Source organism: Leuresthes tenuis, unplaced genomic scaffold (assembly GCF_036924035.1).
Source record: "Leuresthes tenuis unplaced genomic scaffold, fLeuTen1.0.hap1 SCAF_20, whole genome shotgun sequence".
In the NCBI taxonomy this organism is placed as follows: domain Eukaryota; kingdom Metazoa; phylum Chordata; class Actinopteri; order Atheriniformes; family Atherinopsidae; genus Leuresthes; species Leuresthes tenuis.
Window position 1 is genome coordinate 22,841,408 of NW_027325374.1, and position 17,065 is coordinate 22,858,472.

The 17,065-nt window shown below is 42.0% G+C and overlaps 1 protein-coding gene across 2 annotated transcripts in view; it reads left to right on the forward strand.

Annotated features, from left to right (window-relative positions):
• The window catches only part of fasn (fatty acid synthase), a 109,461-nt gene that overhangs the window by 6,877 nt on the left and 85,519 nt on the right, over nt 1-17,065 (forward strand). For both annotated transcript variants that reach the window (XM_072373579.1, XM_072373580.1), the window contains exons 2-4: nt 1,286-1,421; nt 13,320-13,472; nt 13,578-13,751. In XM_072373579.1, the coding sequence (XP_072229680.1) occupies nt 1,295-1,421; nt 13,320-13,472; nt 13,578-13,751 (454 nt within the window). In that variant the 5' untranslated portion in view covers nt 1,286-1,294. The remainder of the gene's footprint in view (nt 1-1,285; nt 1,422-13,319; nt 13,473-13,577; nt 13,752-17,065) is intronic.

The window sequence follows — 17,065 nt, forward strand, 5'->3', positions numbered from 1 at the left end:
TAATGTTTCTCAGGTCTTCACTCAACATGGTTGGGATGTGGGCCTGGATGAGCCTGGACGGGTCACCAGTCCATCATGGAAATGTGAGCGAGAAATGAGCCACCAGAAGAGAGACCACTATGTTGCTTTTCGATGTAGAGGAACCCTCAATATCACTTTTGATTTTGCCGGGTTTTCTGATTCAGTAGCTGGACAGTCGCATTGTGCATCTGGCAACATGGAAAGTGTTGGTAAAGCTTTCTGCAATTTTAACGCATACATTTAATGTTTACCCAAGTATAGTAAAGTGAAGAGTGCCTAAGAGAAATTAGGAAGTAGTAAAGAGTAGTCCCAAAGCTGTCTGTGGGAGTTGTTGGATAACTCAGGACTAGAGAATGATGGTGATGCATAATCAGAAATTGTTCGATAACCATCTGACAGGAAACTAAAAGTAAGCATGGAATGTGGCTGTGAAATTTTAACCGCACCGTACCAAATCCAGCTTCTCAAACTCTGATAAACACACCCAGATAATCCAGTTGTAGTTTGAATCCTTCCTGCATGTAAACACTCAGTTGGACTCAGATGGTCCTAGGTGCTCTTTTCATGCTCCAAAGTTCCATCTTTTAGTAAAAGCAGTAAAGTGTAGGTGTATATTAATCCAGCTGAATTCCCAATAAAGCTGCTGTTTCTTTAGTTAGAAACTGGGAGTGAAAAGCAGCCCATTAAGTCACTTAAAGCATTAAAGACGACATCTGTTGTGAACTCAGCTCTACTGGCATGTACCATGATCTACCACACAGAAAGCTAGAAGCAGCGAAAGTCTTGAAGGTTTTCTTACACAGTTCAGTGTTGTGGAGTCGGACATACTTTGCTCGTGCATGTATTCTGGAATGTGGATGGTGATTAGCTGTAACCGCAGATCCATTCAATGGTGCATGTAACCGTGCTGAGTGTTGCTGCTAATCTTCTGGAGCACTTATCAGCACAGTTGCTTGCTGGTAAGATTGGCTGCTTTATTCTCTTTTATTTTATTTTCTGCTGACCTGTATAGTTCTTTCCATTTGCGTGTCACCATTTGAATACATGTGGCGCTGATATCAATACAAAATCTGTTATCAGGAGCCTCCTTAGCCATTGTCGGTATGTCAGCAGAGCACGTCTGCAGTGAAAAATTCCTAACTGCAAACAGTCCACACTTCCTCCTGAAAATGGTGTGAAAAGGGTTTATGTTACCAGTCATAATCATTATGTAATAAAATTGTAAACGTCATACACTGATTACAGCCTCTGTCTGTGTTCACAGTGAGTCGGTATGGATGAGATAGTCATAGCCGGGATATCAGGCCGTTTGCCAGAGTCCAATAACCTGGAGGAATTCTGGGAAAACCTCATCAAAGGTGTGGACATGGTGACAGAGGACGACAGACGTTGGACACCAGGTGAAACTTCACATACACATGATGCATTAACACGACTGAAAATGAACAAGGAATGATGGTCCAATCTTGGATAGTTCGTTTACCTTGACTCCGTATTGCAAAACTCTTTTCAAGTTGTTTCTCATTCACATACACTTTCATGCAGAGCTTCTTATTCCATAAATGCAGCACTTTTTTTCCCGCCCTTCACAAACTCGCATACTCAGCTCAGTTTAGGCTAACTCCATGATCAGTTTACTCAGAAGGTAGAGAACAAAATTTAGCAAAAAATTCACAGATCTTTGTGTAGACTCTGACTCTTTGAGAGTAAGTAAAGACGACACTTTTGTGTTTTGGAGAGATTTTCCCTACTAAGGTCTGGGTAAGGGGAAAAATCTTTTCCAAAACAGCATATTTGAAAATATTAAAATGAAGGAAATCCAACAAAATCTTAGAAAATTATATCTACAAATTTGATGAGAAAGAGATGGAATTAAATAGAAAAAAAGAGTCTAATTATATCCAGGTACAAGTGATTGGGGGGAAAATTTCTTTGGAAAACAAATATGAACTACTATTATGAGCAACTCAACTAATTTTGAATTTCCCCCACTGGGGGATGAATGAAGTGTTTTTCTATTCTATTCTATGAAGCCAGAAGTGAATCTCCTAAACACCGAAAAATGAGGGCAGATGTGAGAGATCAGATCTTCCTTATCAAACTTAAGCGGTAGCTTAATTTTATTACAATTTCAGTCTTCTCTGTAGACTTGATTTCTGCCTTTTAAAGTTCAGCTCACAGCAGTTTCATCTGTGCATCTGTCTCCCCTAACTTAAAGGAGAACAATTATACCGCTTTTCCACCAGCTCACACAGGTCCCGGGCACCTTAATGACATGTCTGTGAAATCATTTGGTCCAATTCCTCACGGATCAAGCACAGCAGCCCTCGCTGTAGCACTCGTGCGCTGAGGCGGTCGGATTTTCTTTCTGTTGCTGCGGCTGCTAATGCTCACTCCGCCCCCTTCTTGGCAACAGTTGAGCAGGAGCACTGGTCATGGCTGCCCACACACCGTTGCAACCATGCATGTTTGAGCCAGAGTCAGACCCTGAGAATATAACACAAGCTGCTGTATAAATAATTTATTACAGCATCGTTTGTACCTGCATGAACTAGCGTTTAGGATTAGCTCGTGGTAATCGGACAAAAGAAACACAAAGCATGCTTACATCGTCTGTCCTTTCCCCACGGATGGTCGGCATCGATCCCTCTTTTAGGAAAAGTTTTGCTGCCAGTCCTGCATTTGTACTGACCCAAACTGTGGAAGCAGGCCATGTCAAAATGTTTGGCACACAGATAGGTTTATGCAGACCGTGACTGGAACTTCGCCATCAAAACTAAACTTTCTCCATTCCTGTCGTAGGTCCTCTGAGACTCGGGTCTTATACAGGCTTATGTGCTGGTCACTGCAGCCAACAGCAGAGCAACTTGCATGCTTAGCTCTGAAATTCGCCACATTACAAACCGTTTTTCTTCGCTGCGGTGAATGAAATATGGCCGCCTCCCTGAGCTTTGCTCTTTTATCACCTGTAGGGCGTGGTGGGTGGAGACTGGGTGTTGGCCTCTGCTGGGGAGTTCAGATTCCACTCCCCTTTCTAAGTTGGAAGGGAAGCGGAATCTGAACGCGTCGCCCAGAGTAGAGCGACAAGAGAGTGAGTGGCTGCAGCAGCGCACGCGAAATGGATGCGGTTGTTGTATTTAACACCGGGGGGGGGGGGGGATAGTATGCGCCCCGAATTATTAATATATTAGTGTAGAGGAGCTGGAAAAGTGATTTTTGCAAAATATGTCCCCCTTTTTCTCTCTCACACCAGCACGGACGTGCTGATGCGTTCTTTCATCTCTTGTCATTTAGATTACTGTCATGCCCTGCTCTCTGTCCTCATTCCTGCTCTCTGTCCTCTTGTCCTCCTTCCTGCTCTCTGTCCTCTTGTCCTCCTTCCTGCTCTCTGTCCTCTTGTCCTTCTTCCTGCTCTCTGTCCTCTTGTCCTTCTGCCTGCTCTCTGTCCTCTTGTCCTTCTTCCTGATCTCTGTCCTCTTGTCCTTCTGCCTGCTCTCTGTCCTCTTGTCGTCCTGCCTGATCTCTGTCCTCTTGTCCTCCTTCCTGCTCTCTTTTCTCTTGTCCTTCTGCCTGCTCTCTGTCCTCTTGTCCTTCTGCCTGCTCTCTGTCCTCTTGTCGTCCTGCCTGATCTCTGTCCTCTTGTCCTCCTTCCTGCTCTCTTTTCTCTTGTCCTTCTGCCTGCTCTCTGTCCTCTTGTCCTTCTGCCTGCTCTCTGTCCTCTTGTCCTCCTTCCTGCTCTCTGTCCTCTTGTCCTCCTTCCTGCTCTCTGTCCTCTTGTCCTTCTGCCTGCTCTCTGTCCTCTTGTCCTCCTTCCTGCTCTCTGTCCTCTTGTCCTTCTTCCTGCTCTCTGTCCTCTTGTCCTTCTTCCTGCTCTCTGTCCTCTTGTCCTACTGCCTGATCTCTGTCCTCTTGTCCTCCTGCCTGCTCTCTGTCCTCTTGTCCTCTTGTCCTTCTTCCTGCTCTCTGTCCTCTTGTCCTTCTTCCTGCTCTCTGTCCTCTTGTCCTTCTGCCTGCTCTCTGTCCTCTTGTCGTCCTGCCTGATCTCTGTCCTCTTGTCGTCCTGCTCTCTGTCCTCTTGTCCTCCTTCCTGCTCTCTGTCCTCTTGTCCTCCTTCCTGCTCTCTGTCCTCTTGTCCTCCTTCCTGCTCTCTGTCCTCTTGTCCTTCTTCCTGCTCTCTGTCCTCTTGTCCTCCTTCCTGCTCTCTGTCCTCTTGTCCTTCTTCCTGCTCTCTTTCCTCTTGTCCTACTGCCTGCTCTCTGTCCTCTTGTCCTCCTTCCTGCTCTCTGTCCTCTTGTCCTTCTTCCTGCTCTGTCCTCTTGTCCTCCTTCCTGCTCTCTGTCCTCTTGTCCTTCTTCCTGCTCTCTGTCCTCTTGTCCTCCTGCCTGATCTCTGTCCTCTGGTCCTCCTTCCTGCTCTCTGTCCTCTTGTCGTCCTGCCTGATCTCTGTCCTCTTGTCCTTCTTCCTGCTCTCCGTCCTCTTGTCCTCCTTCCTGCTCTCTGTCCTCTTGTCCTCCTGCCTGCTCTCTGTCCTCTTGTCCTCCTGCCTGCTCTCTGTCCTCTTGTCCTCCTTCCTGCTCTCTGTCCTCTTGTCCTCCTTCCTGCTCTCTGTCCTCTTGTCCTTCTTCCTGCTCTCTGTCCTCTTGTCCTCCTTACTGCTCTTTGTCCTCTTGTCCTTCTTCCTGCTCTCTGTCCTCTTGTCCTCCTTACTGCTCTTTGTCCTCTTGTCCTTCTTCCTGCTCTCTTTCCTCTTGTCCTCCTGCCTTCTCTCTGTCCTTTTTTCCTCTTGCCTGTCCTCCTTCTTCCTGCTCTCTGTCCTCTTGTCCTTCTTCCTGCTCTCTGTCCTCTTGTCCTCTTGTCCTACTGCCTGCTCTCTGTCCTCTTGTCCTTCTTCCTGCTCTCTCTCCTCTTGTCCTTTTTTCCTCCTGCCTGCTCTCTGTCCTCTTGTCCTCTCTCTAGGTTGCTGTCATGTGTTCCATACAATTTACCTCCTTAAACCTTTGAGACCACTGGTCCAGTGTGGGTGGATGGAGCTTAAGCCAATTTACTGTGATCATTTTATGTGTTGTTATGGAAGTTTTTAATCGCTTCCTTCCTAATACCTCTGATGAGCAATGAAATAGAGAAACTTACTTTTTCTGCCGGCCGGCTAAGTTTTTTATTCTTCGTTGCAAGGAAAAAGATCAGTCCACACCATTCAGCGGCAATGGTATGAAAAGATACAAACAAAAGGAACACAAAGGATTTATACTTGAGGAGGTGGGCTTTGTTCTTTAGGTGTGTAACCACACCTCCAGGGGGGGTAGGATGCAGTCTTGATAATAATTAAGAAACAGGAGGTTAAAACAATTATCTTGTCTGAGTGTTAATTAAGAGGTAAATAGTTTAAAACAATTAGCGTGTCTGGGTGATACAAATGGTTAATGTGGATTGGAGAGTCTGTCAGTCCTGAGACATAAAATTTACCATCACAATTCTCCCTTTTGATTATTAATTAATCACTAACAGAAAACAAGTATCCGGTACGCTATTTGAAAATGTATCATTGTGGTAGTTGATTAGAGCAGAGAAAAGACAACAAGAAAGCAAACAAGAAAGCAAACAAAAAAAACAACCCAAAAAACAAAATTAAATAAAATTTTACAAACTGTTATCAAAGTCAGAGTCTTAGCTGGGGTGTAAAATATCGGGGTCAGGAATATGAGGAGAGTTTGAATTTTGATCAGCATTATTGGCGTTCACCTGAACATATGTGGAGGAATGAGTCATCTTTTTCATGAGCACGTTAGACATATGTAATTCAATACATATGGAATTAAGGTGCAGAGCAAAAGGAAAATCATTACATATGGGATTATTGTTAAAAACCATGCTGGCCATCCTTGGCCCAAAGATTTCAGCCAAGGGAACCATGAGTAATTTATTACAGGAGGGAGTTGAATGGCATCTTTCATGTGTTTTATAATGTTGGTAATGTTCTCATAATCGTCGGAGTGGTTGTCTTCAATTCCAGAGGTCAACATGACCGTGTTAACATCTGACAGCATGTTAAGTAGGGCGTCATGTGGGTCTGGTGGCCCATTGACTATGACTGTGAGTTGTCTGTACATATCCGAGCTTGGATATTCAATTCCACACCAATACGTGCCTGCATCAGTGGGTTTGACATCAGAGATGGTGATCTGGGCTCCGTTGGAATTTGGAAGTTTTGTTATTGTGAAGCGGAGATTTCTGTTTGGAGCAATGGTTTTGTCAGTGGTGGCAACGATCAAGTGCCAATCGTGTGGGCTGCATAGGTATTTGTCATACTTGGCATAATATGCCTGAACCCGTCCTGATCGCCAAATTTCAGGGTAAACGATGCAGGTGAATGTTGCACTTTGACCTTCTGTCAAAGTGACAGTCCTGGCAGGTTTGTAGGTGTAAGCCTCCATCAGCTGTGCCAAACATGACAGCATCAGAATCAGGTGATGCATGGTGGAGTTTGGTGGAACACGTCTGGTTGGTGTTTGTTGAATCCACAGGGCCAATTCCCACGGGTCGTCCTCTTTGGCGTCTGTGCGTCCTTGCACCGTCCGTCGTCTTTGGCCTCTGCTCGTCCTCGTGTCGTCCATCACCGTCCGTCCTCTGCTCGTCCTCGTGTCGTCCATCACCGTCCGTCCTCTGCTCGTCCTCGTGTCGTCCGTCCGTCCTCGCGTCGATCAGGTTGGCAGCTGGGCTCCTCCGTTGGCTCGGGGATCTTCCTGCAGTGGCTGGCGTGAACCCACGTTGCCCTCTCGGCTATCTTCGCAATGGTATGCGTTGTCAGAATGGATCTAGTCACCGTTTGAAATTCCAGTGCTCCTTTCTGAAGTCGTTTCTCACCACCCAGGTTGGAAATCTGCAGAGAGAGAGAGGGAGAGAATAAGATTTTGCAATATTTTAGCATATATCCTCACATAGGCCAGTGGAGGGGAGTGGCCTGGTTACAGGTTTTACTCCCAGAGATGGAGGTCTGCCAAAATTGAAATTTTGATTTCAGAGTGCCATTTTCTCGTTTGACAACGTCTCTACTGGCAGGGTGTTATACACAATGTTGTCTGAGGTTAATGATAAGAAATTCACTAATTTGGGTTATTGCAGAATTGACAAAGTGAGAGCCATTATCGCTGCTCAGTTTTGGTGTAGTTGTAGTTCCCAGATGGGGAGTAATCTCTGTTAGCAGAGCCTTTGCTACCACTTGGCTACTCTGGTGTTTTGCTGGAAATACTTCAATCTATTTTGACCACATGTCAACTATTACTAAGCAGCGTTTCTTTCCTTCTGCTGGTGACAGTTCTATGAAATCCATCCTTAAGTGTTTGAATGGTCTGTCTGGTGATGGGTGAGCGATGTGTGTGACTGCTTTGGTTTTACCTGTTATGCGTGGCACAAACCATACGCGGGTGACTGATCTTCTGCTGTATGAACTGAAAATTCTTTGGTGAACCAGTGCTGGGTTATGGCATCCATTGTCCCCCCTTTTGACACATGGTCCAATCCATGTGTCAATTTCGCGAAATGAGGGAAAAAATGTTTAGGTAGACAAGGCTTATTATCGGTTCCTCGCCACACATCTTCCTGTGGTGTGGCAAAAGATTGCACCGTTGTGAAAGAGGTGGAAATGGTGACAGGGATCAATTATAGTGGGTAGGAGTGTAGCTTCTTTTTCAGCAGCATCCACTCTTGCATTTCCTTGAGAGACAGGACCTGTGTTGTTAGTGTGAGCAAAGCATTTACAAACAAAGATTGACTTTTTGGAGTAAAATGGCATCAAGAAGAGCTGTGACTTTGTCATGATGGAGAATGGGTTTGCCGTTAGATTTTAGGAATTGTCTGTGTTTCCACAGTGTCAAAATCCTGGACAACCCAAACATGTGTCTGGAATCAGATTAGATGGTTACTGCTTTGTTGTTAGCTAGTCTGCATGCCTCTGCCATTGCTATCAGTTCTGCCACCTGTGCAGAATGGTGAGGAGGGAGTGAGCTGGGGAGAAGAGTTTCATGGTTAGTGACAACAGCAAACCCAACTCTGTTGTGACCCGTTTGTGGGTCACGTGAAGCTGATCCATCTGCAAAGAGAACCAAATCAGGATTTGTTAATGGTGTTTCTTGTAGATCAGGCCTTGGTGAGCAAGCCTGTTGGAGGATGGCAATACAGTTATGCTGTTCTCCATCGTCTGGTGTGGGGAGCAGAGTGGCAGGGTTTAACACATTACAGCGTTCGACAGTAATGTTAGACATTTCTAAAAGTACTGTGTTGTATCGTAGCCAGCGTGCTGTGGAGAGATGGGAAGTTTTTTGTTCAAGTAGAATCATGGACACAGCATGTGGGACCAGGAGAGCTACATCAGAATAGGCCACAATATCACTGGAGGCCATAACTGCCTTTTCAGCTGCCGCCACATATCTGAATATATCTTGGGAGACCTGCAGCCACGGGGTCCAGTTTTGAAGAAAAATAAGCTACAGGCCGCAGCTTATTTCCATGATCCTGCAACAAAACAGAAGTCATACATCCATCTTTTTCATCTACTGTTTGAATGAACGGTCTGGTAGGGTCAGGCAGGCCCAAAGTTGGAGTGCTTTGTAAAGCAAGTTTTAGTTCTGTGAAAGATTGTTCTGCTTCAGGAGTCCATTTGATCTCATGTTTTGCTTGCAGGCCCTTGCCATGAATGAGGGAGGCGAGTGGAGCTTCAAGAATGGCATAGTTAGAAATTAATTGTCGACAGTAAGAGCACATACCAAGAAATGACATCATCTGCTTCCTTGTGATGGGTTTTGGAAGGTTCTGAATTGCATCCACTCTTTTTGGTGAAAGAGTTTTACCTTCAGAAGTGATGACATGACCTAAGAAGACAACCCTTTCCTGGACAAATTGGAGTTTTGTCAAGCTGGCTTTGTGACCAGTTTGTGCCAGATGTTTCAAGAGTGTGACTGTGTTGGCTTCACACTGCTCTTTAGTCGGACTGCAGATCATGAGATCATCAACATACTGTAACAAAGCAGTGTCTGGGGAAAGAACAAAGGGTTCAAGACTGTCTGAGAGCTTTAATGCAAATGGAGGGACTTTCACAGTATCCTTGGCACAGACGTGTGAATGTGTAGTCCCTCCTATTGAATTTGAAAGCAAACCAGAATTAGCTTCCTGGGTGACCTGGAACACTGGAGGTGTCTGAAAGGTTGACCACTGAAAAGAATTTTGCATTAGTTGGTTGCATCACCTGCTTGCAGATCCTGAATATAGCGCCAGTCTGTTGGTTGATCTTTGCCTCTGATTTTAAACAAAGGCGTGCGTATTGGAGAATCGTTACGTGGAACAATTACTCCTGCTGCCTTAAGAGACTCAAAGAATGGTGGTATATTATCAATGGCTTTTTGTTTAAGTGAGTATTGAGCCTTGCAAGGTTTAAAGTCTGATTTTAGAATGATGACAACATTTTCACAATTTTTGACAAGGTTAACATCATACTTACTGTTGACTGTTCTTTGTGTGTGCACAAAAGATGTCAGTGAAGGTGAAAAAATAATAGATCTATCAGATGTTTGCCTTTCGGCTGTAGGCTTACACAATTTCATAACTGGGCTCAAATCTTCCCAGCTATCCGGTGTGTGTTTTTCTAGTGGGATGTGTGGGACTGAGTAGTCCATGGTGTACATGTTACGTTGAGCTGGTGTGAGAGAGACTGACACAGCGCATTTATGTTCTGTCCAAAAAATGTGTGTCAGTGTTAGTTTGTCAAACCTCTCCCTTAACCAGCTTTCCTCGTAAGATTCGTCAGATTCTGGTGACAGATGGGAGGTACACTGCAGGTCCTCTTTGGCCATGAAGTCTGTTGAAATGATGTTTTTTGCTGAAACAAACTCAGGGAAGGTTGTTAGTGGTTGCAGATGCATATGTCATGTTCGAGGTGTGGAAGACAACTGGGGTTGGGATTATCATTTACACATCCAGTTCCTGTCTGTCAAATTTTAATATTTTAAGCTTTTATCCCCAAATCTCTTTTTCATGATTTCCACGATGGGCCCCTCCGGAGGCTCAACCACCTCAACGGAAAATCTCCCCATGCCGAATGGGGATGGGGAGGCCGTACGACAAATCCAGTCCAGACGTCTCTGTACTGGGTGCTTTTTTCAAATGCCAAGTCACAAATGCTAACTGTTTCGTATTTTGGCCACAAACAGCAAAAAATCTCACATATTTGTCACTTCGCATTCTCCTAGAATTTCTGCAATTTAGGACAGTCCCAGAAGATGTGGGGAAAAGTCCCCCGCAATCCCTCCAACACAGGGCGGAACAGTTATTATCAGAACTAGCTATTACCAAAGGAGTTTAGAAATATCTTGCTCTCAACTTCCAGCTAAATTCCCTCCAAATTGGGCCTCCAAACATTTCTGCCATGGCACCCAAGAACTCTCCCACTCCTCATCAGCTATTATGGTATTAGCTTCGTATTCCCATTTAGCTTTCACATCAACTTCTTTAATTTTGTCCCACTCTTCGTGTGTTACCCGATAATGCCGAATTTGAAAATATCTAAATAAATCCTTAGACTCAATGCCATACTTTGCCTGAAGTTGTGAGAAAGCCCTGAGAGTCATTCCTTTGAATAATCGATTTATTGTGATGAGGCCCTTCCCCGCCCATCTAAAATCACAGGTTGTAGTTATTTTTGCTACCCTTGGTAGAGATGGGGGTAAATTCAACAATCGTCTTGTCTTCTCCCAAACCTTTAATTTATGGTTAACACATTTGTTTTGTATCTTAAGTTTACGCCTTATTTTTTACTTCAGAAAGGGAAGGGTTTGAGGGTGATATATTTTTTACTGAACTTGGCTGAACTGGCACTATATGTACCCATTTTGTGATCATATATAATCTCATCCATGAAACAAATTTTCCAAGTTGTGCTGCCCAGTAGTAACTTCTGAAATGCGGCAAGGCTAATCCACCCTTCTTGCATGCACAGGGGACTTTGAGTCTCTCTCTTGGCCTCTTGTTCTGCCATATAAATTTGGAAACAAGTTTATCCAGAAATGTAAAAGTAGAACAGTGATAAGTAACGCATTCGAAAGAAATAACAATCTCGACAGGACATTCATCCTGATAGTTTCTTCCCTACCAACTAAAGACAAAGGAAGCATCTCCCATCTTACTGAGTCATTTTTGATTTGAGAAATAAGTTGATATCATAATTTTCTTTATGTAACTGATTTGAGTTATGGGTCAGAAAGACTCCCACATACCTAAAGCTCCCTTTTGACCAATTGAATTTCATCTGTCATGTTGGCCTACATGCCAAGCATGTAGCATGTAGGCCAACGTCCTGTTATCATCATTGCTTCTGATTTACCCTCATTAACTTTGTACCCTGAAACCTCCCCATAGTCCCCCAGGCATTGCATAAGAGCTGGTATAGATGACTGTGGATTTCTTATAATCAAAAGAACGTCATCTGCGAAAAGAGAAATTTTATGCATCTCGCCTCCCTCATCCACTATTCCCTCAATCTGATCATTTCCCCTTATTAACTCAGCAAGCGGTTTGATACACAGTGCAAACAAAACAGGAGACACTGGATTTCCTTGCCTAACACCCTTTTCAAGATCAAAAAATTTGGAGCAGTACCCATTAACTCTAACCGTTGATACTGGGTCTTTATTTAGGGTATTAATCCATCGTATAAATGTCAAACTGAATCTCATTTGTTCCATAGTATAATTAAAATATGACTCGTCCACCCTGCCAAATGCCCCCTCAGCGTCAAGACTGAGAAGCATTGATGGGTGGGCAGAATGTCTTGCTACTGATTGTACATTTAAAGCTCTCCTTAAATTGTTTGCTCCCTGACGACCCAGTATAAAGCCAGCCTGGTCAGGGTTAGTCAACTTACCTAAATATTTCTGCATCCTATTCGCCAAAATACCACTAAAATTTTTTACGTCATTCCCCAGCAAGCGGACTGGCCTATAGGCACCACAGTCCACGCCTGTGACAGGTGGACAGACAATGAAATGGTATAGTCCACTTCAACGGTGTCTGACATTTTACTACAAGCATCTTCCTGGCATGAATATGGAATACCGTGTAATGTAATTTTTATGATTATGGATAAGAAAGATGAACGTTTCAACCCCCCCAATCTGTACCTCTTTTAGGGGGGATGAAGTTGTAATTTAGGGGGTCGAACCCCCCTGTAATTCACACTATGCCTTCAGGGCACCACTGAAGTTAGTCAGAAGCTTATAACTAAAACCCAGTATCGGTCTCAAAATATGTTGGCCTATAACATCTCAATGACACATACTGAGCATATATGAAGACTATGAATCCAAGTACTGACATTCACAATTGGCAGTTCTCATAGTGAAACATGCGTAGTGACCACAAACGACTTCCCCTTTAAAATAGTATGGTAGAATTTATTAAATCAGTGGTACCTTCATTCATAAACACTATTGTCTACTAAGCTAATCCTATGTACAATATGAAAAAACAATGGGAGAAAGACCATTAGTCTGTGTGTATGTGTGTTGACGTTTGTATTGGAGAAGAGGGTAGGACACCGAGACAAAATGGCAGCCGCGATCATGTGATGGTGAAGGCACAAGATGATGACTGTGACCATGTACTTAGTAATAGAAGCTTAGAAGTACTTAGCCAGAGAAGCTACAACAATGGGGATGTGTAACCCATGTGTTATCTGGAGGTTTTTGGGTTTTTTTTGTATACCAGGATGTGAAAGTGAAGGGCATACACAACAGAAAGACCATGCAGGGCGGGATGTTCAAATCCCTGTCTTGGTGTCCAGTTCTGGTTAATAAAGACTTCAAGGTGTGACCTATGTTTAAAGGTGCCAGTTTAAACAAAAGATGATGATTAGTTGGCATGCAGGATCACAACTAACATCAACTCTACTAAAATATACCTTTGTAAACATTATCATGATAAACAGCCTTGGAAAAGACAAATCAACACAATGTACTTGCAGAAGAAAGGATAGCCTATGCTCAGCCATGTGGCGCTGGGAGACCTGGCAGAAAAGGGAGGGCACAAGCAGACTGAGGGTTTTACTGACTGTATCAGGGGGAGAGACGACCTGGGATGGAAGCCAAGGGCTTTCACAGTAAAATCCATTTTTCTCCACAGATTAATGACTTTAGTTAGGGAGGTCCCCAATAATGAATATACAGCAATATACATGCAATAAGTCAACTGAACTGCATCAATTGTCAGAGATCATTTGAAACTCGAGGTTTTTCCACCTTTCTGTTTATTTTTAGGTTTGTATGGTCTTCCAAAGAGGAATGGTAAGCTGAAGGACATCAACTATTTTGATGCATCCTACTTTGGAGTCCACCCCAAACAGGCCAACACCATGGACCCCCAGCTCCGTCTCATGCTGGAGATTGCCTATGAGGCTATTGTGGATGGAGGTGAGGAAACGTAACTCTTAAGTGGAAATGTGATTGCATAGTTTTTTCTATTTTATTGGTTTGATTTGATGCAACATAACAATAATAACAAATATTGCAATACAGGACTGAATCCAAGCACTCTGCGTGGCAGTAGGACGGGGGTCTACATCGGGGTGAGTGGTTCAGAAGCTGGAGAGGCACTCAGCAGAGATCCAGAGGAGCTGCTGGGCTACAGCATGACTGGTTGTCAGCGTGCCATGTTGGCCAACAGACTGTCCTACTTTTTTGACTTTAAAGGTATGTGCACACACTCCAAGCCTTAGTCAAAGGCTAGAGAATTGCTTTGTGTTTATGCATATGATTGCTGCCTCACATGTGTCTGTTTTGAGGGTCAGTTGTGCATGTCTTCAAAGTTTGATTCATTGCAGTTCAGTTTTATTCATCTATTGCTAATTCACAACAAAAGCGATCTCAAGGCACTTCACAGATTAATCAAATAAGTTAGACTAAATACAAATCAGTTAAATATAGTTGTATGTATGTCATAGCAATTCACAAAAAGTACCAGAGCTAAGGAAACCAACACTTCACATTTGATCTTCAGTTTCTCTGCACACCAACATGTTGGTGTGCAGAGAAGCACACTTTAATTAAGTTTCTATGAAAGGGATTGTCCAATTCTGTTTTGATTGTTTTGGAAAATGGGTATAGCTTGAGAGGGAGTCCTGTTGTTGAGGTTTGTTCGATATCCACCCACCCTAAGATGGAGTTTCCAAGAAGGGGGATGTTGTGGATTGAAGACGGGAAGCCCAATAATCCAATTTTAAGTTGGAGAGTAGAAGCCCACCCCTCATGTAATACATAAATACTGAAGTCTCAGTTGAAGTCTGATTTATTTTTTCTTTATTGTCTCAAATAAATTTAGTAGCTTGCTGGTATTATTAAAGAAGGTTTCAGGTTGAGTGAGCAGTTTTAAATTTATATCAGAATTTGGGTATGATGAGTACTTTAATTATCTTTATCCGACCAATCGTAGAAATAGCCATTTGTTTTAAATTGGGACTATTTCAGGCCCCCAGGTACATGGAACCCCCAGTGATTTTTGAATGATATTTTTCTGCAAGGCTGCAATACTTTATGAATACCAACTTTGTATTGCTTATTTTTTACCAATAAATATTTCAAATTTGAAATATTCAAATGGGAATGGTGTCTTTCAAATTTGTTGAAGAAATTTTTTTAAATTTTAAAATGTCCTTCCAAGGCACTACAAAAGTACTACGTAATCTGCGCACAAAGATAAACAATTTCCCTGACCATTGATGACCACACATATCCATTGTACTTATCATATCTTGCCTATTGCTACACATATACTGTAGTATATAGTTTATTACAATTCTGCTCCTACAGCACATGCATATACTGTATATATATACACACACATATACTGTATATATACACACACATATACTGTATATATATACACACATATACTGTATATATATGCCCACATATACTGTAGTATATAGTTATTACCATTCTACTCTTACAGCACATGCATATACTGTATATATATAAACACACATATACTGTATATACACACACACATATACTGTAGTATATAGTTTTTTACCATTCCACTCTTATAGCACATGCTGTATATATATACACACATACTGTATATATACACACACATATACTGTAGTATATAGTTTATTACCATTCTACTCTTATAGCACATGCTGTATATATATACCGTATATATACTCACATATACTGTAGTATATATACCCATATACTGTCGTCAGGGCTGTAGGTCTTACAGCACTCTTACAGCACATGCATATACTGTATATACACACACACATGCTGTATATATACACACACATATACTGTAGTATATAGTTTATCACCATTCTACTCTTACAGCACATGCATATACTGTATATATACACACACATATACTGTGTATATATATACACACATACTGTATATATACACACACATATACTGTAGTATATAGGTTATTACCATTCTACTCTTACAGCACATGCATATACTGTATATATATAAACACACATATACTGTATATACACACACACATATACTGTAGTATATAGTTTTTTACCATTCCACTCTTATAGCACATGCTGTATATATATACACACATACTGTATATATACACACACATATACTGTAGTATATAGTTTATTACCATTCTACTCTTATAGCACATGCTGTATATATATACCGTATATATACTCACATATACTGTAGTATATATACCCATATACTGTCGTCAGGGCTGTAGGTCTTACAGCACTCTTACAGCACATGCATATACTGTATATACACACACACATATACTGTATATATACACACATATACTGTAGTATATAGTTTACCATTCTACTCTTATAGCACATGCTGTATATATATATATACACACATATACTGTATATATACACACACATATACTGTAGTATATATACCCATATACTGTCGTCACGGCTGTAGGTCTTACAGCACTCTTACAGCACATGCATATACTGTATACACACACACACATATACTGTATATATATATACACACACATACTGTATATATACACACACATATACTGTATATATATACACACACACATACTGTATATATACACACACATATACTGTAATATATAGGTTATTACCATTCTACTCTTACAGCACATGCATATACTGTATATATATACACACACACATATACTGTATATATACACACATAGTGTATATATACACACATATACTGTAGTATATAGTTTATTACCATTCTACTCTTATAGCACATGCTGTATATATATACCGTATATATACTCACATATACTGTAGTATATATACCCATATACTGTCGTCAGGGCTGTAGGTCTTACAGCACTCTTACAGCACATGCATATACTGTATATACACACACACATATACTGTATATATACACACATATACTGTAGTATGTAGTTTATTACCATTCTACTATTATAGCACATGCTGTATATATATATATATACACACATACTGTATATATACACACACATATACTGTAGTATATAGTTTATTACATTCTACTCTTACAGCACATGCATATACTGTATATATTTATACACACATATACTGTATATATACACACACATATACTGTAGTATATAGTTTATTACCATTCTACTCTTACAGCACATGCATATGCTGTAAATGGTAAATGGACTTGTACTTGTACAGCGCTTTTCTAGTCTAACTGACCACTCAAAGCACTTCTGACACTACATGCCACATTCACCCACTAACACACACTCATACAGCATGTCTTAGGATACACATAACTACGTGCTTTCTAATCATTCATACACACATTCATACCCTGATGGATACATCAGGAGGCAATGTGGGGTTCAGTGTCTTGCCCAAGGACGCTTCGACATGTAGCCACCGACCTTCCGATTGGTGGGCGACTGCTCTTCCTCCTGAGCTACAGCCGCCCCCGCTGCATATACACACACATATACTGTAGTATATAGTTTATTACCATTCTACTCTTACAGCACATGCATATACTGTATATATACACACATATGCTGTAGT